We start from the raw sequence: 25,125 nt of genomic DNA, 5'->3' as shown, positions 1-25,125 counted from the left end.
GCTGGAGATAATAATCCCCTCACACACACACTTTTTGACAGAATGACAGAATGATTACTGTTCGCCCCCATAAGGCTGCGCCCCCAGAGTCGTGTCTCGGTCCATCGTAACAGTCCCCCTTTGTTTCCCCAGAATTAACCGTTCGGAACACATCCCGGGCCTTACCTATGGCCACAGGATTGTTGCATGCAGGCGGAGGAGGTCAGAGGGGAAGGCCAGCAGCCAGCCCAGACTTGGTGTTGCCGTGTGTTGACCGGGAACAGATGTTGTGTCACCGTTGGTACAGCTATGGCTGCTGTGGGATGTGGGGGAAATCCGTTTCATGATAGGGAGGTGGACGTAGCTTTGATGTTATGTGCTCATCTCGGCGTCATAGAGGTCTATTAGAAAGTCACTTGCGAACGTTAAACAAACTGCGGTTCAGAGGGAGGTACACAGGAAGCTTAGGAGGTCGGCAATCGCAACTTTGGAGGTGTATATCCCCCCATCAAAAAGGAAAAAAAAAAAAAAAAGCTCTACTCAAACCCCGCGAAAAGGGCTTTGCCCTCTCAACGTCCCAATATAGCACGGACCTACTTTCGTCCTCCAACCTTAAGCTATTTCTCACTCACCAGCCATCTAGAATCCTCCATCTACTTGATCCACAACCGAGACTCCATTTCACAAGCACACAACCCACCAATACAACCGGGGATCATCTTCCGTCTTAACCCCATCCCCAGGCCCAATGAACGACAGCCTTCATAAAGAGGGAGGGACACAAAGAGGTCTAGAGCCACATTGTACACAACCTCCCAATCCAAACCTCCAAAAAGACATGAGCCCGGCCTTCCACTCCCCCAAAACAGCCACCCGTGGGCAGCAACAGACCACGCGGGAATTATCAGGCCGTGGTCCATCAACTCACCAACCACGAGATGGAATCCAGAAAAGAGCCATCTAGCCCCCAACTCCTCCCTTCCGTTGCGCCAAGACAAGAGCCAGCAGCCCAATAGCAATAAGTCGCGCATGCAGAGAGGAAGGGTGACTGAGAGGAGAGCCTGTCAATGTCAAGACACAGCACAGTCTGAGCTGAGCTGGCTGTCACCACAACATGACCATGCTGTCCCGGTGTCCGTGTTTCCATCCCAACGGCCACGGGTGCAACGTACGCTGGGCTGGGCTGGACCGATTCCACGAATGGTTGACTGAAATCATGGTCTGTTTAGTCTTCGTGGTGCTGGCCCTACCGGGCCAAGTAATTCCCCAGCTCATCGTGAGTGTGTGGTTCTGTGTCCCCGTGCCCTCCGTCTATCATCTTGTACAGAACGGACACGAGTCCAGAGGGGAAGACAATGTGGCCAAGGTCATGTTCATCCATCCACATCCATCCCGTCAGGAGTCGACAGGTGTCAGTGCCTGTAAGGCATGGAAGCTGCGAGAAGGAAGACGCGAGGAAAAGCTCATCGAGGGATGTCCATATTGGGAACCGGGAAAACACCTGGCAAAGAACTAGTCAAGCCAGCAAGGCATGGGAAGGACACACAATTTCGTTGCTCACTCAGCTGTTTTAGGGAAGGGAGGAAAGCCTGTTCACTGTTGGTGTGATGTGACTGTTCTTAGGACTGAGTGTGTATGTGTGAGTTGGAACAGTTGTTCGTGATGCATCCTACGGCATACAGGCACACAGGTTCTGGTACTCGCTGACAGACGTGGTATACCCGGACAGGGAGGACGTGTGTGTGTTTCCAATCTGGTAGGATTGAGCACAGAGTGTTAGAAGTCAGACTAATGACGGCATATTAACCAAAAAGAGACAAAATTGGTGTCGTTGTCACCCACCCGAGGCTGCATTACAGTGCGGGATGGGTGAAGATGAATGAAAATAGCAAGACGCGCCTCATATTCTTCCAGCCCCTCGTCGCGGCATTGAATGGATGAACGAGTTGAAAAGATTTTTTTTTCCCACCTGTGTCTTGTTTCTGATAGGCCGGTTTGCACGTCACCATACAGACAACCAGCATATCAGAACGCGGGATCTTTGACAGGACTGCTTGAATCAGCAACTGCTGAGCAAGCCATTGAAGTGTAGGGGGGCTTGAAGCAAGCTGCGTTATTTGCGATTGGCAGACATGCTCGGGCAGAATAAGGCGCAAGAGCGGGCCGCGGGGCCGTTGCTGGACCGAGCGCCTACCACGCAATTGGAGGAACTCGGCATCACCCGAACAAGTGTCTCGAGATACTCAATACGTTGGTCCCGAACTCTGAAGATGCCGGTCATCATCAGTCCATGACGATCGGCAGGTTCAGCAGGAGACGGAGGGGCCGATCACATGAACGTCGGGCCCGTTCGCTGCCCTTGATCCCGGTTGCGATGCCGTAAGTCGGTGACATCTCCACACTAGCGTCGGCTGAGAAGGGTCAGAGAGAGTTACGAGAGGTCGCTGGCACCGGAATTGACTCGGCATGAGGTGGGAGATCATGATGCCATCCCTATCGGTTGCTCGGGCCTTTTGCGGGGAGAAAGACACCTGATACGACAAGAGCCCGGACAGACGTCATAAGCCTTGCTTGTCTCATGGATACGGATCCCGGAACATTCTATCTGCCGTCAGGAACCGTTCTATGGGGAAACCAAATTCTCGGGGCCAGAGCTGGCCAGCTGGCCTGGCTTTGGAGTCGCAGACGGGAAATTCTCGCAAAATTGTCGAGTGTGTGTGTGGGTGATTGGAAGGTTGGACGTTAGCAGGCGGCTCCACAAGCAAGTCGTGGAGGGTGTAGTGTGAGCGAATGGCGTGGTATCTGAACACGTGCGACAACGGGCTGGGTCGAGGGAAGAAGTGGCGGAGCGGACGAATGAGAGCTTGACACAAGTCAGCAGTTGACTTGGCTCCAGACACAACGAATCTTGCGCTCTGCGGGTGCAGCCTGGCTGCAGAAGCGAAGCGCAAACTCGCCGTGACAAGGGCTTGACGGCCCTGGTACTAAGTGCTAAGTTGTCGCGTCGATCCTCAATTGGGATTGGGATGGTGATTTGGCAATGGAGTTCATGGCTGTTGATGTCACCGGCGTTGTTGTGTTGCTGCGTCTCTCTTGGCTGAAGAATTGGCAGGCCCACTCGTCAAGCCCCGACCTTGTGGCTTGGGGGAAAAAAAGGGGGGGGGGGGGGGCGCGCTGCTGTCGTGTGCGAGGCTCGGTCAGCGGCCGTCACCGACATTTTAGAGGGGAGGTCACCGGCGCCGATGGTTTCCTAGTAGATACTCTGTGGTCCTCTCCCGACCGTCGCCGGGGCCGGCGGTCGGCGTTCCGACGGAAGCCTTCCTGGGAGCAGCGTGATGGGCAGACATGCAACTTTGTCGATCACTTCACCGAGTGTCGTGAGTGGACGGCTGACAGCGTGTGTTCGTGCTAGGGGATCCCCAGACTTTTGCAGCCAATCGCGGGGCTCCTCGTGTGCAGCCTCAACGCTCGATGGGTTTGTGTGGCTGAAGCCATCGCGGGGACCCAGAAAGGTGGCAGTTGGGCACCCGGGCAGCGACGCAACCGACCTTTTTTTTTGGGAGTGATGAGTGATGCATGCGTTGAGAAGGCCACGTACCTACGTGCAGCAGTGCAGCGCGAAGCACGCAAGCCCCAGGAACCCGACAATGGTAGCACCTCGACGCCAACACTGCTGTTGATGAAAAAGTTTTCACGAGGCCAAATGCCAATTGAGGTCCGAGGATGGGGGATGGCTGGTAAGGTATCTCAACGCCAAAGTACAGAGTACAACCGTGATTTTACGAAGTACATCCCCTCTTTCATCCGGGGTGAACTGCCAGAGTGTCAGCCCAAGCCGTGTCAAGAATGGAGGGCGGCTGGGAAAAACCTGCCATGTCATCCAGATCATTCTATTCTGCGCGAGCTATGGCTGCAAAAGTGCTGATGCTGAGCAGAGCAGCTGTCCAAGGCCAAGAACATGTGAACGAACTGACATCGTCCCCCGGGATCGGCCGGCAATGTGGAAGAGCTCAAAGTACCGCCCATGCTGTCGCCATCCGGAATTGCGTCCTGCGGATGGATGGTAAATTCGTGTGAGCAATCGAAATGTTCCGTTCTGGCGGATTCGGCATTGAATTTGAGTCAGCAATTTTCGATAAGCCTTCCGTCCGGATCGATGACGTTCGAAGTCATGCTGTGTTGTTGGTGTCAGATGCTCGGGGGAATAAAGTTTCTGACAACCTTCTGACGGCGCAGCAAATGCGAATATTGTGGGACGTTAGCTTCTAGTGGTGGGCTCATCCGCTGGCGAGCGTCGCAACAGCGTTATTGTACATAGGGTGTGGCAGAGCTGGAGCCATTAACGCTGTAACGGTCACCTACAGTACCACGGTCACAGGCAAACGCTCACCTGTCCCTGTAGGCGCTCTCTGTGCGAGTTTGCCGCCCAGTGGGAAAAGTTGCGCGAGTGGCAGCAGTGCCAAAGGGCCAAAAGAGCGCGACTTCCCAATCGGTCGAGGCTGTGGGCTGTTGGGCCAATCAGAGGTCTGCTCCATCTGTCCGATCTTTCAGCCAATGAAATTTCCGGTCTCTCTCGCAAAGCCCTGAAAACCGCGAAGTTCCCAGCCCCGCCGGCCAGCCCAGGGTCCCACCCCGCCATTCGCCCAGCCCCTCCATGATGAGTCGTCCATGGCGTTCTTCAATTGCAACCGCCATTCATCTGCTCACACTGCTCGCTGCCCCACACAGGAGTCGCAACATAGGCCTTCAACGGGCGAGTGCCAGTTCGAGGCAGCACTTAATGATGGGTGGTCATGAACCCATAGTTCATAATAGCCCATATGGCCATGTGGCCGCGGGAAGAAGGCCAGATCCGTAAATGCAATCAGTGCAGAATTATGGGATTGTACTGCTGGTGCCAGGGCATCCTCACCTGCGCCGCCTCTTCCATTCGTATTACCTGCCTACTTAGTGTGCTCTGTGCCCCTCTACAATATTACTCGTTTGCCAACATCCCGATGTCCCAACTTTCCTCTCATTAGATCTGCTTGATCTTGATCTGAGCTGGACGACTATTGCTTCGGTCCTTCTGCTCATTGGCCATTGGCCGACAGCAAGCTTGCCTTGCAGTGCGTCACGAAGGAAGGTTTTCATAGCAGAGGCTGTCCACACAGCACAGGTCACAGCTGTCCCCTCGGTCCTTGCAGCGAGCTACACAGTTAGCTCTATGCAATTGCTCGGATGGCTGATGGCTCTGCCTGCCCGTCGTTTGACAACTTGATATCTCTCTGAGTCGACGATACTCGACCATCGACAGTCAAGATTGCCAAGCGCAGACGACCACGACAGCCGGCAGTTTGGAGACTCCCACGCGGCCCAAGAGACTGGTGCCAGGGCCCCCGAAGCTCAAAAGTCCAGGGAACCAGGCTCGGAGGTTGGGCCCCACTAAGATAGAAGTTCGATGTAAATCGACAGCAACGGCGCATCACCCTAGTCCTGCCCTGCCGCTGGACAGCCACCGGACAAGCACTGCGTCAGCGACTGCATCCCAATCCCACTCTGTCACGCTGCTTTGACAACTGCTGGCTGCTAGGTTGGGACTTGTTCCCTGTTCATCATTGTTGTTGTTGTTGCTCTTCATTGATGTTGACGCCGGATGTCAGCTGCCAGCAAGCACTAGCAAGGTCCATCGAGGACCAGAGACAACCAAAGAGGACCAGAGATCCCCGCGTTTAATGCCCGATCTAACCTGACTAACCTGACTGCTACGACCGAGACAACACACACACACACACACACACACCCCTGTCTCCCTGTCTCCCTTGTCTCCCCGAGTCCCGTTCGACATTCGCTCGGCACCGTATCCCGGACCCGGTCTACCTTCAATCTCCAATTGTTTGCATACACTACCCTACCTACTGCTTGCGTCCTGCTCTGGCTATCTATGTGGCCATCTGTCGAGCGTGTTTCTCTCGCCATCTTCGGCTCGGCTCGTTGCAGCACAGCATCCACGACCACGCCTGCCTACCTCGCCTATTTATAAGCCCCCCGTTCCAGCCCTCCCATCAATCTCCTCGGCGGATCGGGCTCCTGCTCCTCCCCCACACCCACACCCACATCCACACCCTTCACTCACGCTCAATTTGCTTATTCTCACGCCGTCTCTCGTTTTCCTCCTTCAAGGCAGTCGGAATTTCCTTTTCAGACCTTCAAGATGCCTTCTCAGATCCCACAGAGGAGGAAAGCCTCATGTCAGTCCTCCTCCACTCACGACTCGCGGAGCAGGAGGAGTAATGACTCGTACGGCTCACAGTCAACGGCACCGACCTCGTACTATTCCTCCATTCCCTCAGACTACAAGCGCTCCCCGAGGTCGACCGACAGTGAAGCCTCCTCGGTCACATCGTACAAGGCCCGCCAGGTCTACGACTACCACAACGATGTCAGCCCAACAACTTCGCTCTATAGCTCATCCCTCGACAGCTTAGCATCGACAACGTTGTCATGTGAGGACCTGGACAGCATGGACATCGATGAGTCCTCCGCAATTGAGGACAACCCGATCCCGCCCCTTCCAGTATACCAGCCCGGTGTCGTCGAGCCCAATGTCCGCGTCTCAACCCCTCACGATTTCTCCAAATACTTTCCCTCATTGAACCGTCTCAACGTCCGCCATGACGAGTTCACCGCCGATGGGAACATGAATCTGAGGATCGAGACGGTGGTGACCGGCCGGAGGAGGACTGCCATCCAGCTCTTCCATCTGCGCATGTACGACCTTGTGAACCGCGAGTTCTCCCTGCGACGCTACTCCCGTGACTCCGGCCGTGAGGTCTGCAACTCGAAGCGCAAGTACCGCGAGCCCAAGCCTCAGCTCGCCCCCTCTCCTAACGAGAAGCCCACGTTGAAGCAGTCCATGTCGGCCGCCCTCAAGACACTGAGCGGTGCCGGCGTCAGGTCAACCATGCTTCGTCGTGGGTCAGCCAGCTCGACGACAACCGGCCGGCCCGGCACAAGTTACTCGACAGCTGCCGACAACGAGACGGTACACTCCAAGAACAACCTCTCGCTGTCTCGTCTTTCGCTCGACAGCCGCCATGGCAAGGCGAAGTCCCAGAAGCCCCGGCCGACCAACACCATCAAGCTTGAGTTTAGCAACTACGCTCGCGTCGATGTTACTCGCCGTCGTGTCAGGGGTAACATTCGCTACGTCTTCGAGTGGTGGGGACATCGCTACTACTGGAAGCGTACTGTCGACAAGGAGCTTGGCCTCGTTTCCTTCCATCTTGTCCGGGATGGTCACAGCAGTGTCCCCATCGCTCACATCGTTCCTGAGACAAGATCACCAAGCCAGGTTCTTGCCGATAAGCATGCCGGCGGTTGGATCCCGCCGTGCGCCATGTGGATTGCTGACGAGTCGGTTGTGACGGCCATCACTGACGTTGCTGAGTAAGCTTTCTCCCTTCCTCCCCTTCCTCTACACAAAAAAAAAAATAAAATAAAATAAAAATAATAAAAAAATAAAAAATAAAAAAAAATAAAATCCAAGCTAACTGTCATCCAGCGTCATCATGGCCACCGGCCTCATCGCCCTCGTCGACGACTGCATCATCACTCGCTGGCAATCTGATAAGAAGCCTAAGAACTCTCGCCGCCTGTCGGTGTCATCGTTGATCCCAAAAAAGCCCATCTCCCTCGAGGCTGTCATCCAGCACGTTTTTGGCGGCGCCAGCATGCTTAGTCCCCGTCGCTGTGCCGCCGCTGCGAACAATACTCCACAACTTACTCACCATCATCGTGTCCCTGTCGCCTCCTCCGCCGCTCCGTCAAGTCACCTCCGCTTTGCCCACGCCGTTGCCGCCTGCTGAATGTCCCCCCCTTTCTTGCTTTAGGGGTGGTTTGAGGTTCTAGCCGGGCGTGAGTGACTGTGTGGTTTCTGGTTAGGTACTGGTTCGGTCCGGGAGAGAGTTAGGGCCGAGCCTTGAGGGCTTGTGGCTCGTCTTGGAGGAAACCACTGGGTTTGAGCGACCCGCTGCCCGCCGGCGACGGTTTTCCGTTGGTAGTTTAGGTGGCGAGTTGGTCCCCAGAAGGTTTTTTTTTCTTTCCTTCGAAAGATGGACCACCCCCCTTTCGAGCGTTGGCTCCCTTTCCCGAGCCGATCTGAGCCGACCTGACTGGATTGGATCGGGCCTGAATGGAGACACTTTGCGGGGAAGTTTGTCATTTTGCAACAGATGACGGAATTGTTCGCGATCTGTGCCCGGCTATCTCGGGAGCGCGTACTGCGCTAGGTCCCTAAGCCGTGCCACGTGTTGGTAGTTGGTGCCCAACGTCAAGGAGAGTGAGACCCCATCCGTTATCGGACTTGAGGGGGACTCATGGATCGATCAATTCAATGGGTTAGGTGCTGATAACAAGTGATATTGACATCGAGGTCGACAGGCGGACTTCACTACCTTACTCATCCCATACTCACCCCATACTCACTCCATACTCATCGATACCCCTCATCCTCATCACTCCCTCACGACATACACCCTTTCCTTCTCTCACATCTCATTTCACCTATCACGAAACGCAAGCAACGGCGCTGAATGCAATGTTATGAATGTAGCCGTGGATGGATGGACAGCATGAAACGAAGATTGTTATACTATCATTCATGCTCTCACGCATACGAAAAAAAGGAGCTCACTGGTTGGATGGATGACTTCTCATATATACCTCAGGCAACATACATATATGCACACGCACATATGCATACATAAACGGAACGGAAGGAAATGAGCATCGGTGGCTGGTGCATGTCGGAGTCGGTTTGGTGGGGAGTGGCGCTTTCTCTTCATGCTTTTCCTTGTCGTGTTACCCCGGTCGGTTTTCTCACGAGAGTCTGTTCATCGTCATTTTCGGGTGTTTTGCAGGAAAGATTGGAATCGTACATGATCAGGTAGGAAGGGAAAGGGAACCAAAGGGAAAGGGATATGAATATATGTTAGCATGAAATGGACGCATGGCGTGGAAACGAAATTTTTTGTTTGGGAAGGATACCTTGGGCTCTCATGGGTATTGTAGTTACAGAGCAAAAAGATGAGTGGCTGACCATGCCGCTATAGCATCCAACTCACCCTCGTGCTTTACGATGGGTGAAAAACGGTTAGACGACAATACATTTCCTTTGTTGAATGCACTACGACGATCTCATCTCTCTTGACCTCTGCTTCGCGCCTGAAATCTCGCGTTGATACAGTGTGCTGGAGTCTAGGGTTAACCAAGGCTAGGGTTGTTTATGTTCCCTGCATCAACCCAACAGTCGAGCGCTTTATCCACTTCTTGTATGTACGTCGAGGTCTTCAATCATTGCAGTACACTTGGCTACCATCTTTCCCACGCGAACTGTCAAGAGACGGCGAGGGTAGTCTTGGGAAATGAGCAACACCTTTCGTGCTACATAACGTTAGGGGCTCGGGGTTTAAGACGCCAGTCCAGATCTATTTTCTATCATTAACCCATACGCCTTGAGGTGCCTTAAAATTACAAAACTCTACCGTCAGCAAAACCATATTTATGCGAAATCATTGCAAAAGCAACTCTTAATGCCACCATAGTAAAAACCATCGCGATCAACATCCTCCAATCCTTTAATGACCATTCACTCCATTGACGCCATTCTGCCCATTCACATCAACTGCACCATTGACGCCGTTGACTCCATTGGTCTCACTGGAAGTGTTGGCAACCGAAGCGCTCAGAGTGCTGTTGTCATCTTGATACTTCTCCCAGTTGGCCAGGACGTGGGCAATACGGGGAGAGTTGGTCAGGCGGTAGACATCCTCGAAGTACTCCTTGGTCAAAGCGAACGGTTTAGCCGTCACGTTGGGGATGTACTTTCCAATAAGCTTGGCAGGATCGATAGACGTCTTGTTGATCTTCTTGAGTAAGAAGTTACGGAAGGGTTTGACACCAGAGCGCAAGAAGGTTGAGTGGAAAGGCACGTCAATGCCACGCAGAGGAATGGTGGCAAAGCCACGCTGCAGCTCCAAAGGCTTGGGCTTCGCCTCGGTCTCGGCAGCGCACTTCTTGATGATCTCGACCAGCTCTTCCTTGACCTTGTCGGGCGAATACTCCCTACGCATCTGCTCGATATCGATCTTCATGGCCTTGATGAAGTTGGTGACGCTGGTCAAAGTATCGAGAGCCCGGAGATCACCGGCGCAGACGTATTGCATGTTGGCAATGTTGTAGTTGACAATCTCGAGCAGCCACCCAGTCGTTTCGGCAACAGCGCCAACAACGAAGCGCAAAGCCTCTTCGTTGAAGGTCTTGCTGATGCGGCTGGGGTTGACGGCGCACATGCCATAGTTGGAGCGGCCCGTGGCGTCGCGCTCGACGGCCACTTGCATCGTCAGACCACGGTAGAAGACTACCGAGACCAGAGACTCGATGGGCATGACGTCGGCAAGCGCAGCAAGCGCAGAGTATTCACCAAGCGAGTGTCCGGCAAAGGTGCTATCGCGCGGGACCAGACCCTTGGCCTTCATGTCCTCGAAACTGGCCTTCTCCATGAGGGTTAGGGCAGGCTGGGTGAACTGAGTAGCCGACAGGAGACCATTGGGGGAGCGGAAAGTGTAGGACGTAGTGTTCTCATCGATATCCTTGAAAATGCGCTCCGACTTGATGCTGCCATCGGCAGCTACGGTCTCGAAGGTCATGGCCATGTAGTTGGCACGGATCTTCTTGCCGAGAGGGCCACCGAAGTGAATCGTGAGCTCCTTGGGGTTGTTGCGCACGATGTCGGTGATGGCGAAGCCTGAGGAGACTGTTAGCATACAACTAAAAGTCTGTTGCAATGAAAAGAGAACTTCTTACCATAAGTGTCTCTGAGGTACTTGTCGGCGCGATCCCAGACTTCGCGGGCGACGGGGCTGTTGGCATACAGGTCCATGCCCATGCCTTGCTCCTGAGAACCCTGACCAGTAAAAACATAGGCAGTGACGGGCTGCTCAATTTCGGCCTCGCCAAGCAGAACTTTCTCTTCGGTCTCCTTGTTGGTGGCCTCGACCTTGATAATCTTGCGACCGCCAACCATGCCGACATGCTGGAGCTTGACGTTAATATCGTCGTTAGGAAGCACCATGCCGGTGAGGGAAGCGTGGAAGCTGCGAACGCGGCCAATCTTGTTCTCGGCGGCCCAAGTCTCAACCAGGCTGCGGACCGCAGCGCTCGAGTACATGCCGTGCGTGATAGTGCCGGGGAGATTGGCATAAGCAGCAAAGACGCGCGAAACATGGATGGGGTTGTAGTCGCCCGACACGCGCGCGTAGGTCTCGTTCGATGCTGGTGCACGGAGCTGTAGAGGAGCCTTGCCACCAAGTGGGATAGGGTTCTCGAAGTTGACAGGCTGCTCGATGGACTGGCCATTGCGCTGCAGGTAGTCGATGACCGGGTTGCCGTGAGACTCTCCAGCAACGTATTCGACAGTAGCCACCTGAATGATCTCCTTGGTCGGCAACTCGACGAGAACCTGACCACGTGTTTCGACGTGGCTGTACACATTCCGGTTCTTAAAGTGAACCAGAGTGTGGAGACGGAAGGTCAGGGTCTTGCCAAGCAGGAACTCCTCGGGAGTTGCGACGTCGTCAAGGACAAACCACTGCTTGGACCGCAGGATGGCAATGTCCTTGGTGGTTGCAAGGTGAACCTGCATGGGCGTCTCGACCTTGCGCTGGAAGGTATTCTCGTAGTCGGTGTAGACACCGCGGTACAGGAACTGCGAGATGACCTCCATGACCGGTTTGCCGTCGCGAGTGATGGTGCCGCAGACCTCGACCATCTTGCCGGACTCCTGGTTAATGACAGCGTTGACCTGGGCCGTCGTGTAGACTTTGTCACCCTTCTTCAGCGGCTCAGCGCCAGGAAACATGCGGAACTGGTTCGACAAGTGCACGAGCTTGAGAAGGTCACCATCGATCGTGCGAGGGAAGATAGGCTTCGTGATAGCCTTCCAGCCAACTACGATGGCGAAGTCCATGGGCGCATACATGGTCTTGCCGGGGCGGTCGACGAACGCCTCACCGGTGTTGCCAACCGCATGGACAAACTCGTTGATGGCCTCGCTGGTGATGACTGCCTCGCCACCATCGAACTTGCTGGTAACAGGGGCATCCAGATCCAGCGGGTCCTGCCCAAACCAGCACCGCCAGTAGAACTCCTTGATACGATCGTTGCGGCCCTCCATGATCTCATGGATGGGCGCATAACCGGCCTCGGGGCGGTAGGTGAAGCGCAGAGGGAGGGCAACAGGCTCTCCAAGGGCGTTGGTATCCTTGATCAGGTTGACAACGATCTCCTTGTCACCCACCAGCTTGGCCTCGATCACGTCAATGTAACGGTTGGGGCGCGGCTGCTCCTTGACGGTGATAACGGTCTTGGCAGGATCGTTGGGGTACTGGATCTCAACGAAGAGACCGCGGGCCGGAGCGAAGATCTTCTTCATAGGGTTGGTCTGGTACTTGTGGCCCTGAACGATCACCTCAGACTGCAGCAAGGCGTAGCGCCAGGTCCTGTTGGGGCCAGCCAGAGCAGAGAGCCATGCATCCAAAGGAGGAAGCGGGACGGAGGGGTTGTTCGACACACGGTAGGTGTTCTTGTGGACGTCATAAGAGATGGTGACGCCTTCGAAGTCGAGCTGCACCTCGGGATCCTTGAGCTTGCCACCGAAGTACTCGATGGTCGGGATCTTAGACTCATCATTATCGTATAGGTCGCGCTTGAGAGCCGCGATGTGGCCGTTGTGGATGCCGTCAAGAATCTCCTTGATCGGCTCATCGACCTTGGTCGAGTGTTTGGCTGCCATGGGACCCTGCAAGATGCAGGTTCTGCCGACATCACGGTCGATGACAGCAGCGAGGTCTTCGGACTGCCAGAGGGAGTCCTTCTTGAAGTAGAACTCGAAATCCTCGTCGAGAGCGGGCACAAAGGTGACGGGCTTCTGGCCACGACGCTTGCAGAGCAGAAGAAAGTGCTGCACATCCTGGGCACTGATGAGCTGAGTCTCAGCCTCGGGGTAGTGGGCAAGGACACGCTCGACAGCGGAGTATGGCTCGTCGAGATCCGAGTAGCTCTGGATGAGAGAAGGCTGGCTAGCAGCAGTAGTGAAACGCTCTTCAACACGGTGAATAAAGTCGGCAGTGAGCTTGGCGAACGAGTGATCGATCCAGCGCTTCTCATCCTTGACATAAAGCAGTTCGACCATGCGGCGCACAACCTCGCCATATGTCATGTCCTCCAGATCGACAACCTCTCCCTTCTTGTTCTTGCCAAACCAGACTTTTTGGAAGTCGGCATTAAGCTTCCGAATGATGTAGTCGCGGTTCTTCTTGAGCTCGGCAACCCGCTTCTCCTTGGGCAGGCTGAAGATCTTCTGGTCCATCTCGGCCCAGAACAAGACACCACGAGTGGCGAGCTTGTGGATTGGCTCACCCATCTCGGAGCGCACAGTGATAACTCCGCCAGCGGGGCCTTTGTACGTCTTCTCCCACTCGCTGTCATCCAGACCAGGAGCATCGACGATGGCCTGCTTGGCCTCAGGGCTGGTGTGGGCCTCCTTGGCAACCATCATGCGGCTACCAAACAGGCAGCCGTCGAAGGGCATGGGAGGATAGCCGTACTTGGTCGACCATGCGCCAGTGAGGTACGGGTAGGTGTCCTCAGCGCCACCAAAACCGCTACCAGCGACGAGGATGATGTTCTCCTGGCGGCGGATGCGACTGTACATGGCGAGAATGGGAGCGTGGAAGTCCTCATACGAGTGGTGACCACCACCTCTGCCACCAGTCCACTGGAGGATGACGGGAAACGTGGGGTTGGCCTTGGCAATGTTGATGACAGCCTGGATGGCGTCGACCGAGCCAGGCTTGAAAGAGATGTGCTTGAGGCCAAGAGTCTGAATGTACTCGTTGGCGACCTCGATCGAGGGAACACCGGCACCGATGGTGAGACCCTCAATAGGTACACCCTCGGCACGGAGTCTACCAAGCAGCGGAATCTGCCAGGCCATGGCGTGAGGGTTGACGTAGATCAGATTAACCGTGATACCACGGCCAGGAGGGATCGCCCTCTCGATCTTGGAGATGGCTTCGGTCATCATTTTAGCATTGAAGTAACCACCACCAGCCAGCTCGATCTGGTAGCCGGCGTTCATGGTCGCGGCGACGAAGTCCCAGGGGACGGTGGTAGGGGTCATGCCGGCCACCATGAGCGGGGGCAGGCCGAGCAGACGGCTCATCTTGGTGTCGACGTAAATGCGACCAGATGACGTCTTGATGAGTCTCGGACCGTACTCCTTGACCCAATCGACGGCATACTTGACGGCATGCTCTTCGTCACGGTCAAACAACTCCGACTTGTACCCGACCTCCGCGACGGTACCGTTAACGGTACCTGCGAGGATCACACGGACACCAGTGCCGTCCTTGTTGCGGCTGGTCAGGACGCCCAGACCCGAGATGCCGCCTGGGCCGAAGTCCAGGATGTGGGTCGCCTCCGGGAAAACAGTAGCCTTCTCCCAGTGGACCGGGTCATTCGTGATCATGCGAATCAGAGCAGGAACCACGTTGCCAGTGACCGTCTGCCGAATGTCTTCGCCAGTGTTAGTGTCGTAGACAGGGATGCCGAGACGTTCAACCTCAATTGAGATGTCCTTGAGGTCCTCAGCAATCAGCTCAGCAGCACCGGCCAGGTACTTGCTATGGAAGGGCGCAGTGATAGGCAGGAAGCGGTTCACAAAACGGATCTTGCGCTCGGAATAGGGGATCCTGGCCTGGTCAAGACCTGTGGGAGCCTTGACCTTACGGAGCTGGGCATTGAGACCACACAGCGACCTCGGGGGACCCGACACAACAAGGTTGCGGGGGCTGTTGATGAGGGAGATCGAGATGTGCTGATCCTCAGGCAGGTATTGGTTTGTTTGGTCGATGTGCTTTTGAACCTCCGCCTGGGGAAGGTCCCGAATGCTGAGCATTGGGGTAGGAGTGCCCTCGCCATTGTCAATCGCCTCCTGGAGCAGGGAAGGGCTCATCGACGTCCTGGGGAACGTCTGCTGACTACGCGCACCGATCCAGAAGAGGATGGTTAGTGCAGATTTGGCCAAGTCCTCGAAAGACTCCCATGAATCCGCGGCTGCCGTCACGGCAGCAAGGACAATGCCCTGGGAGTGACCTGTCGTCCCGCTAATCCTGTCACGGAGAATACCGGGGTGCAGGCCCTGGACCTTGCAGGTGACCTGGTAGTGAGCGAGCTGCACAAGGCCAATGAGGGGGAAGCTGACGGGCGCAGAGATTAGGTAGTCGGTATCAGGAGTGGCGTCTGGATTGTGCAGCCAGTGCATGATATCCAAACCCTTGGAGTAGAGCTTCTCGGCGCTGGGATGGCTGGCCAGGATCTGGAGGAGCTCTGCAGAAGAGACGATGAGATGGCCCACGAAAGACGGGTACGTTTTGTACAGCTCCCTGAGCTCTTCGAAGTACTCCTCAATGTTACCCTGACCGCCGAAGATGCTGTAGATGCGGGCTTCTCCCTCTTCCGCAGCCCGCAGCAGAGCCGACTGATGGGCTCTCATGGCCCTGTTTGTGGCCGCGCGGGCAGCAAAATAGCTGCGGATCACCTCCAGCTTCTTGGCGTCAATGCCAGGGAGAGTGGCAACCAGGGCATGGACATCGTTGCCTTGGAGGAAAGCCCTCTCAAATTCGTTGAGAATGAGCTTCAACACCTCCTCGTAAGACCCTTGCGCGTCATCCTCACCCTCGGCGACCTGGTTGGCAATGTACCCCATATATCTTGCCACCAGCTCGGGGACCGATGAGGGCTCATCATCTTGTGCCAGTTCATCTGTCGGCGGGGGCAGGCTTGCGATGAACTCGTCCTTCAACCGGGAGGCATGGAAGTGCAAACCGGTTGGTATTAAGAATGAGGTCTCGAGGGAACCATGAGAAAGAGTGAGTGGCCGCAAAGAGGCCGAAGAGCGGGGTGTCACGGCGCCCGTCTGAGGGCCGGTTCCAGTGCCGTACATTATGATGATTGGGGGGTATCTAATATGCTCGTTGCTTTTCGAGACCGGTTAGCTTTCATTCTTCGATGTTTCTCTATGTTTTCGTCTCCCAATGCGGGGTACGACAGACGGGCAGCAACAGCAGAGTCCAATTCAGGAACGCGGGGCTGCAGCAGGCGGTGAAGAGGGGTTCAAACATACCAAACCGGACTGCAAAAGACGGCCACCACGAGAGATCTCGGAAGTACCCAACCTTAGATTGGCTGAGCGTGTCTAGAAGCGTGCAATGAATGACTGCCCCGCAGCTTTGAGAGTCCTCGAGACGATGGGGACGGTAATAAGAGCAGAATTGAAACTGGCTGGCGTCTAGAAGTGGGTGTGTGTTTTCTGGAAGAAGCCCTGCCTGACGGCTGTCCAGGGAGCAGCACGTATATCAGAGGTGGCCAGGGCGAGGGGTATGGGGCAGAGATGGGTGAAGTCGGGCCCTAGGTGTGGCTCCTGGCTTTCAATCGACACTGATGAGAATGATGGGCTCTGCACCTTTTCTGGAGTAGCGACCCTCTTTGGGAAGGAAACCGGGGAGCAAAAGACGGCAAAAGACGGACGGGAACGAGATATTGGCCTCTCACTCAACACAAAATTAACCGAATCAGAAGCCGCCCGCGAAATCGTGACTGCTCTTGTTGCGGAACGCCAAAATTTTTGGATCTTGTTGGGGAGGCGCGGCACTGTGATGCAGCCCCCCAACCCCTGTCGCCCGATCTTCCAGTCGGTGACGCCTGCGCTGCGGTTCATTGCCCGGTAGTCGCAAGGACACCCTATTTCCATCCAACCCGGATAGCCGAGCCCACAGCGGCAACCCTACCTGTCACGTCTGACACCCACTTGCCCCCCCGTTGAGGTACCGATACATCTGACAGCCTCTGGTACGTAAGGTGGTGGGGTGCCTGCGTATCGGGAATCTTATCAGCCCGAGCCCTTAAGGTTCACACACCGCGACTGCCGGGGCCGAGTCGGGCTGATGGAGTGGCAAGATATCAAAGCGATGATAGTGATAACGGCGATGGCGACGAAGGGCAGAGCAGGGTTCAAAGTCAACCATGAAGCATTCAGGAAGTCTCTTTGGCCGCTGCAGTGTTCCTTCTTCAGGATGCGGGGTATGCAGCGACGTGGACACCCAGCACAATCGAAGCCCGCAAATCCCGAAGGTAGGGTTGCAAGAGGCTGACGTGGAAGCCGGGAAACCCGGAGAAGCTCCCACAACGCAACGGTTAGGTGGCTCGAGGGGATGCAACGGATGGCACGTCCATCTGAGGGGGTCTCATCATCAGGGCATCTCGATCGCATCTAGGCCGAGCCCATAGAAAAAGCGAGGGCAAACTCTCTGGGCTGCGAGTAAAGCATTGCCCCTCATCCATCAGGTTACAACCCCTCTTTTTATAGATGGCAGTCTCGAGGACAGCGTGGAGAAATCAGGAAGAGGGGTTGAGCTGCACCTAAAGGAATGCCTTGCGCTTGTATTGGGCTTCTTCATTGTCTCGAAGCCTGAAGACGATCTGATCTGGATTTTTACGTTGGGTAACCACCTCTGCGCCACTGGGAAAGGGTTCATCACTATCAGCCGGGGCGTTCTGTCTGCATCCCAACCCAAAAACCATCGTGCCTTCGGTCAGAATGTGTTGAGCGACCAGTCAAATCAGAGATGATTACACCTTGCAGGTATGGTTTTCGGAAGCAGATCTGATGTCCTCGGTTGCGTTCGGCCAAAACTCTCGTTTCGCTGTGTTTGAGCGGTCCTGGTTCTTCGGATGGACGGTGAGGTGGACTCCATGGAGTCGGGCTGGAAGACGCCCCATGATTATTACATGCGTATCAGGCGTAATTTGAGACGAAACAACCGTGGGGTCGGGTACAGTACATGCCAAAAGGCCGTACGATCCACCCCCAAAAACCCCTTGGGGTAACAAGCGGGCGGGACGCTATTCCAATTTAGGTTTAGTTGGGGTTGTTTGGTTGAGAAGCAGCGTGCATGGCAGCTATCGCCGGCAGGGGTGTTGAACCCAAAATTCATTCAACAGATGCGGCGTGTCGTTGCGGCTGCTGCCATTTTTTTGCCCTCGTACCAAGGAACAGCCGGACCGCCCCGTGGCTTGTCTGTGGTTAAGGAAGTAGATCTCCGCCTCTGGCATTCCGATCTTTCCCCTCCAATCCGTCAATCTTTTTACTCCAGCTGCCCTGCTGCCGTTAGACCTGAATTTGGGACACGGAGGCCCTTGACTGGAGGGGCACCTTTCACTTTTTCACCTATCATTTGAAATCGCTGGCAGTTGCCTACGTCGCATCGAAGAAATCACGTTTTCCTTCTCCCAGACACATCCAGTCCCTCGCCGCTACAAGACGACACCTAATTCTCCCTCTATTTTCTCACGTCTGGGAAGGATCGGTGATAGTCAGTTCTCCATCGAGATACCCCGTAATTCGCTGACTTCGCCCTTCTGCCCCCAAACGCGTAATTGGGCATTCTTTTGACTGCTGGCAACGTCTCCGAACTGAAAGTTGCTCCCATTCAGTCGAGGGATAGAGAACGCGAAGATGCGTCCTGAAGTCGAGCAGGAGCTTGCCCACACGCTCCTTGTGGAGCTTCTTGCCTACCAATTCGCCTCGCCGGTGAGGTGGATTGAGACTCAAGATGTTTTCCTGGCCGAGCAGATGGCCGAGCGCATTGTCGAAATTGGCCCCGCGGACACCCTCAGTGTGATGGCCAAGAGGACTCTCGCCTCCAAGTACGAAGCCTACGACGCTGCCAAGTCTGCTCAGCGCCAGATTCTGTGCTACAGCAAGGACGCGAAAGAGATCTACTATGATGTCGATCCGATTGAGGAGGAGCCCGAGCCCGCTCCGGCTCAGGCTGCTACTCCGACTGCCCCCGCGGCTCCGGCTGCCACCCCTGCTGCGGCGCCGGCCCCGGTCGCTGCCCCGCCACCGCCTGGTGTCGGTCCCGCCGCCCAGGTTCCCGATGCCCCTGTTACGGCCCTTGAGATCGTGCGCGCCTTGATCGCTCAGAAGCTCAAGAAGCCATACCAAGAAGTGCCTCTTAGTAAGGCTATCAAAGACCTAGTTGGCGGTAAGTTTGAGTGGCCCCACGTGTTTGTTGCTCTGCTGATCAATCTGTCTCTTCAGGCAAGTCAACGCTCCAGAATGAAATTCTTGGAGATCTCGGTAAGGAGTTCGGTTCGACGCCCGAGAAGCCGGAAGACACCCCGCTCGATGAGCTCGGCGCCGCCATGCAGGCCACCTTTGACGGCAACCTGGGCAAGACTTCTCAGGGCCTTATCGCCCGTCTTATCTCGTCCAAGATGCCTGGTGGCTTCAACATTACAACAGCACGCAAGTACCTAGAGACGAGGTGGGGTTTGGGTCCGGGTCGCCAAGATGGTGTGCTCCTGTTGGCTATCACCATGGAGCCCCCATCGCGCCTCGGATCAGAGGCGGATGCCAAGGCCTTCCTGGACGATGTCTCCCAGAAGTATGCCGCCAACGCCGGCATCAGCCTGTCTACGGCTGCGGCTGCTGGCCCGGCTGCCGGCGCTGGTGGCGGCATGCTGATGGATCCTGCCGCTCTGGAAGCCCTCACGAGCGACCAAAAGGCTCTGTTCAAGCAGCAGCTGGAGCTCATTGCCAGATACCTTAAGCTTGATATTCGTGCAGGAGACAAGGCCTACCAGGCCTCTCAGGAGTCGGCCAAGGTCCTGCAGTCCCAGCTTGACCTGTGGCTTGCTGAGCACGGAGACTTCTACGCATCGGGTATTGAACCGGTTTTCAGCCCGCTGAAGGCCCGTGTCTACGACTCCTCATGGAACTGGGCGCGCCAGGATGCCTTGAGCATGTACTATGATATTATCTTTGGCAGGCTCAAGACGGTCGACCGCGAGATCGTCAGTCAGTGCATTCGGATCATGAATCGCGCTAATCCGACGCTCCTGGAGTTCATGCAGTACCACATCGACAACTGCCCCACGGATCGTGGCGAGACGTACCAGCTTGCCAAGGAACTCGGTGCTCAACTCATTGAGAACTGCAAGGAGGTTCTCAATGCCAACCCCGTGTACAAGGATGTCGCCATTCCTACCGGCCCGAAGACCACCATTGATGCCCGCGGCAACCTGAAGTACGAGGAAGTCCCTCGGCCCAGCTGCCGCAAGCTGGAGCATTATGTGCAACAGATGGCGGCTGGAGGCAAGATCTCGGAATATGGTAACCGGATCAAGGTCCAGAACGACCTCGCTAAGATTTACAAGTTGATTAAGCAGCAGCACAAGCTCCCCAAAACGTCGCAGCTGGAGATCAAGGCCCTGTACAGCGACATCATCCGTGCCCTGCAAATGAACGAGAACCAGATTCTCGGTCAGACGAACGGCAAGAGCCTTGGCCTGCCCAAAAAGGGCAAGCCCAAGGCCAAAACCGAGACTATCCCGTTCCTTCACCTGCGTAAGAAGAGTGTCATGGGCTGGGAGTACAACAAGAAGCTTACCAGCCTGTACCTTGACTGCCTGGAGAAAGCTGCTCGTGATGGTCTCACCTTTGCCGGGAAGTACGCCCTCATGACGGGTGCCGGTGCCGGTTCCATCGGTGCCGAGGTGCTCCAGGGTCTCATCAGCGGCGGCGCCCATGTCATTGTTACGACCAGCCGCTACTCCCGCGAGGTCACCGAGTACTACCAGTCCATGTACTCCCGCTATGGTGCTCGCGGCTCCCAGCTCGTCGTCGTGCCTTTCAACCAGGGTAGCGTGCAGGACGTCAACGCCCTCGTTGAGTACATCTACGACACCAAAAACGGTCTCGGCTGGGATCTTGACTACATCGTGCCGTTCGCCGCCATTTCCGAGCAGGGTCGCCAGATCGATGGCATTGACTCCAAATCCGAGCTGGCCCATCGTATCATGCTGACCAACCTTATTCGTCTGCTTGGTGCTGTCAAGACACAGAAGGCCAGCCGCGGTTACGAGACTCGTCCCGCGCAGGTCATCCTGCCTCTCTCGCCCAACCATGGTACTTTCGGCAGCGACGGTCTGTACTCCGAGTCAAAGCTTGGTCTTGAGACTCTCTTCAACCGCTGGGAATCTGAGAACTGGAGCAACTACCTCACCATCTGCGGGGCCATCATCGGCTGGACTCGTGGGACAGGTCTCATGTCTGGCAACAACATTGTTGCGGAGGCTGTCGAGAAGTTTGGCGTTCGCACGTTCTCGCAACAGGAAATGGCGTTCAACCTGCTGGGTTTGATGGCGCCAACCATCGTTGACCTCTGCCAGAACGAGCCCGTCTGCGCCGATTTGAATGGCGGTCTACAGTTCATTCCGAACCTGAATGAGCTGATGACCAGAGAGCGCAAGAACCTCACCGAGACCAGCGAGATCCGCCAGGCTGTCACAAAGGAGACGGCTGCCGAGAATAAGGTCGTCAACGGCGAGGCCTCTGAGGCTCTTTACAAGAAGAAGATCATTGAGCGTCGGGCCAACATCAAGTTCGACTTCCCTCCCCTTCCCGATTGGAAGAAGGACATCCAGCCCCTCAATGACAAGCTTAAAGGCATGGTCGATCTCGAAAAAGTTATCGTTGTCACCGGGTTCGCCGAGGTCGGCCCGTGGGGCAATTCCCGTACTCGCTGGGAGATGGAAGCCTATGGAGAATTCTCGTTAGAGGGCTGCATCGAGATGGCGTGGATCATGGGCCTCATCAAGAACTACAATGGTCTCATCAAGGGCAAGCCGTACTCGGGCTGGGTTGATGCCAAGACTGGCGAGCCTGTAGATGACAAGGACGTCAAGCCCAAGTACGAGAAGTACATCCTGGAGCACTCTGGCATTCGTCTCATCGAGCCTGAGTTGTTCGGTGGCTACGATCCTAACAAGAAGCAGCTGCTGCACGAGGTCGTCATCCAGGAGGATCTGGATCCCTTCCAGTGCTCCGCTGAGACGGCCGAGCAGTTCAAGCGCGAGCACGGGGATAAGGTCGAGATCTTCGAGATTCCTGAATCGGGCGAGTACACAGTCCGCTTCAAGAAGGGTGCGACTCTTTGGATCCCCAAGGCGCTGCGCTTCGACCGTCTCGTCGCCGGCCAAATCCCGACCGGTTGGGACGCCAAGCGCTATGGTATCCCAGACGACATCATCCAGCAGGTCGACCCTGTCTGCCTGTTCGTGCTCGTCTCCACCGTTGAGGCTCTCTTGTCCTCGGGTATCACCGACCCGTACGAGTTCTACAAGTATGTCCACGTCTCGGAGCTAGGCAACTGCATCGGGTCTGGTATGGGTGGCGCGACAGCTCTTCGTGGCATGCATCGCGACCGCTTCCTCGACAAGCCGCTTCAGAATGACATCCTCCAGGAGTCTTTCATCAACACCATGTCGGCTTGGGTGAACATGCTTTTGCTTTCTTCGTCTGGTCCGATCAAGACACCTGTTGCTGCCTGCGCCACGGCCGTCGAGTCCGTCGACGTTGGTGTCGAGACCATATTGGAGGGCAAGGCCCGCATCTGCCTGGTCGGCGGTTTTGACGACTTTGGTGAGGAGGGCTCTTACGAGTTCGCCAACATGAAGGCGACCAGCAACGCTGTCGACGAGTTTGCCCACGGCCGCACCCCTCAGGAGATGTCTCGCCCGACAACCACTACCCGCAATGGTTTCATGGAGTCTCAAGGTTCTGGTGTCCAGGTCATCATGACTGCCAAGCTTGCGCTCGAGATGGGCGTCCCCATCTACGGTATTCTGGCGCTCACGACCACTGCGTCGGACAAGATCGGCCGTTCCGTCCCGGCTCCCGGCCAGGGTGTTCTCACGACGGCCCGCGAGCATCGCGGCAAGTTCCCGTCGCCCTTGCTTGACATCAACTACCGTCGCCGCCAGATCGAACGCCGCACTAAGCAGGTCATGGAGGAGAAGGAGGCTGAGTTCGAGTACCTGGCTGCTGAGATCGAGGCTCTCAAGGCCGAAGGTCGTCCTCAGAGCGAGATTGAGGAGTATGCCGCGCACAGGGCTGCTCACATCGAGAAGACGGCCGAGAAGCAAGCTAAGGAGATTCTCCGCAGCTTTGGCAACTTCTTCTGGAAGAATGATCCGACGATCGCTCCTCTTCGCGGTGCACTCGCCGTATGGGGTCTTACGATCGATGACCTCGATGTTGCTTCGTTCCACGGCACATCGACTAAAGCCAACGACAAGAACGAGTCGTCGGTCATTTGCCAGCAGCTTGCTCACCTTGGCCGCAAGAAGGGCAATGCCGTCCTAGGTATCTTCCAGAAGTACCTCACCGGCCATCCCAAGGGTGCCGCTGGTGCCTGGATGCTTAACGGTTGCCTGCAGGTGCTCAACACAGGTCTCGTGCCTGGCAATCGCAACGCCGACAATGTGGACAAGGTCATGGAGCAGTTCGACTACATCGTGTACCCGAACCGCAGCATCCAGACCGATGGTATCAAGGCTTTCTCGGTCACCTCGTTCGGTTTCGGCCAGAAGGGAGCCCAGTGCATTGGTGTGCACCCCAAGTATCTGTACGCCACGCTGGATGAACAGACGTACAACGAGTACTGCACCAAGGTCCAGGCCCGCCAGAAGAAGGCGTACCGCTATTTCCACAACGGCCTCATCAACAACACGCTGTTCCAGGCCAAGGAGAAGGCGCCGTACACCGATGAGCAGCTTAGCGCTGTTCTCCTGAACCCTGATGCTCGTGTTGTTGAGGACAAGAAGACGGGCCAGCTCATCTTTCCTCCCAACTTCATGAAGCTGTCGGAGAAAACGCAGGCTGCGGCGCAGCCCAAGGTGTCTCTGGAATCGGTGCTCAGCCGCGAGGCTAGGCGCCTCGAGAGCGTAAACACGCGGGTCGGTGTCGATGTGGAGGACATCTCTGCTATTAACACGGATAACGACACTTTCCTCGACCGCAACTTCACGGAGGCTGAGCAAAAGTACTGCCTAGCGTCCAAGAGTGGTCGGTCGCCGCAGAAGGCGTTTGCCGGCCGCTGGACTGCAAAGGAAGCCGTGTTCAAGGCTCTTGGTGTGTCTAGCAAGGGTGCGGGCGCTGCACTCAAGGACATCGAGATCCTAGTAGACGAAAACGGCGCCCCCACTGTATCAGTAAGTTGACTCACTAACGTGCGAACGGGCAATGATTGGTTGCTGACATTTGAACAGCTGCATGGTGCTGCGGCAGAGGCGGCCAAGAAGGCGGGCATCAAGAGCGTGAGCGTGTCTATCTCTTACACGGACAGCCAAGCTGCAGCGATTGCGACAGCGCAGCTGTGATTTGCTGATGGAAAGGGCTGATGTGCTTTATTCTTGGGCTTTGCATTCTATTAGAGGGCTTATCGCAGGGAATGGTCATAACTTTGCCGGTGTTAGGTAGACGGAGATAGATATCAGATAAGGCTATGGCCGATGTGACTAATTTAGAATGGGGTGTCATGGTTTCATGCGGGCGGCAGAGCGACGTGCCGCGTTCCCAGAGTGCCGGAATCGACAAAGGTGACAAGCGTGATTTTGAGACAGGTGACAGATTTGTAGAGGCCGTTAGGAGCTGCCCGTGCTGTTCTAGCGCAGGACGCCGTCGCAGATGTTGCAGGTCGTCGGCGTGATGCAGTTGACAGGCAGGTGGGTCGGACGCGGAAACATGGAAAGCTTGGATGGAGAAGATGGGAAATGGCATGGAATCCCATCCACGGCGCGGCTGCTTCCCCGTGTTTCATGGGGGCTTGGCGATCTCCGGGCGGCGGCGCTGGCCGAGCAGACCAGGGCTTGGCTGCCAAGACGGGATCCGCCCGGGGATTGAGATCTGCAGGGGTCTGCGATAAGTATCGCAAGGCGGCGTGGGGACTGCCAACTGGAGACTAGAGACTGTGGGTGTTGACTTTTGGAGATAAAGAGGCCAGACTCCGCCGTTGTGTCGGAGTCGTGGGCTTTGGTCTGGTCTCTTGGTTCGGGCTTGGTGTTCAGTTCTCGGGTGCGACTTCAAAGGCAGTACCAGTCATTTGTTTGATCAAAAAGTCCGAAGTGACAAAGCTGCGGGTTTCATAGCATCCATTGTTTGTTCTATCATCTATAGTGATTTTGCCCAGTCACAAGGTG

The 25,125-nt window shown here is 55.8% G+C and overlaps 3 protein-coding genes across 3 annotated transcripts; 2 read left to right on the top strand and 1 right to left on the bottom strand.

Moving 5' to 3' along the window:
- Positions 1-6,172: 6,172 nt before the first annotated feature.
- Positions 6,173-7,826, top strand: CTHT_0037760 (uncharacterized protein; the record flags this gene model as incomplete). The annotated part of the gene is made up of 2 exons (XM_006694135.1): positions 6,173-7,407; positions 7,523-7,826. The coding sequence occupies 2 exons, from the start codon at positions 6,173-6,175 to the stop codon at positions 7,824-7,826; spliced, it is 1,539 nt and encodes a 512-aa protein (XP_006694198.1).
- A 1,770-nt stretch (positions 7,827-9,596) lies between these two features.
- On the bottom strand, positions 9,597-16,024 carry CTHT_0037750 (malonyltransferase-like protein; the record flags this gene model as incomplete). Its single annotated transcript, XM_006694134.1, has 2 exons — positions 9,597-10,765; positions 10,825-16,024. 2 exons carry the CDS (start codon positions 16,022-16,024, stop codon positions 9,597-9,599), a joined length of 6,369 nt encoding a protein of 2,122 aa, XP_006694197.1.
- A 2,571-nt stretch (positions 16,025-18,595) lies between these two features.
- CTHT_0037740 (fatty acid synthase alpha subunit-like protein) lies at positions 18,596-24,306 on the top strand (the record flags this gene model as incomplete). The annotated part of the gene is made up of 3 exons (XM_006694133.1): positions 18,596-19,127; positions 19,184-24,138; positions 24,196-24,306. 3 exons carry the CDS (start codon positions 18,596-18,598, stop codon positions 24,304-24,306), a joined length of 5,598 nt encoding a protein of 1,865 aa, XP_006694196.1.
- Between the last annotated feature and the right edge of the window lie 819 nt (positions 24,307-25,125).

The sequence above is a fragment of the Thermochaetoides thermophila genome (assembly GCF_000221225.1).
Source record: "Thermochaetoides thermophila DSM 1495 unplaced genomic scaffold scf7180000011816, whole genome shotgun sequence".
NCBI classification, from domain to species: domain Eukaryota; kingdom Fungi; phylum Ascomycota; class Sordariomycetes; order Sordariales; family Chaetomiaceae; genus Thermochaetoides; species Thermochaetoides thermophila.
The sequence above is the reverse complement of the archived record's forward strand: the minus strand, read 5'-3'. Positions and strand labels throughout refer to the sequence as shown.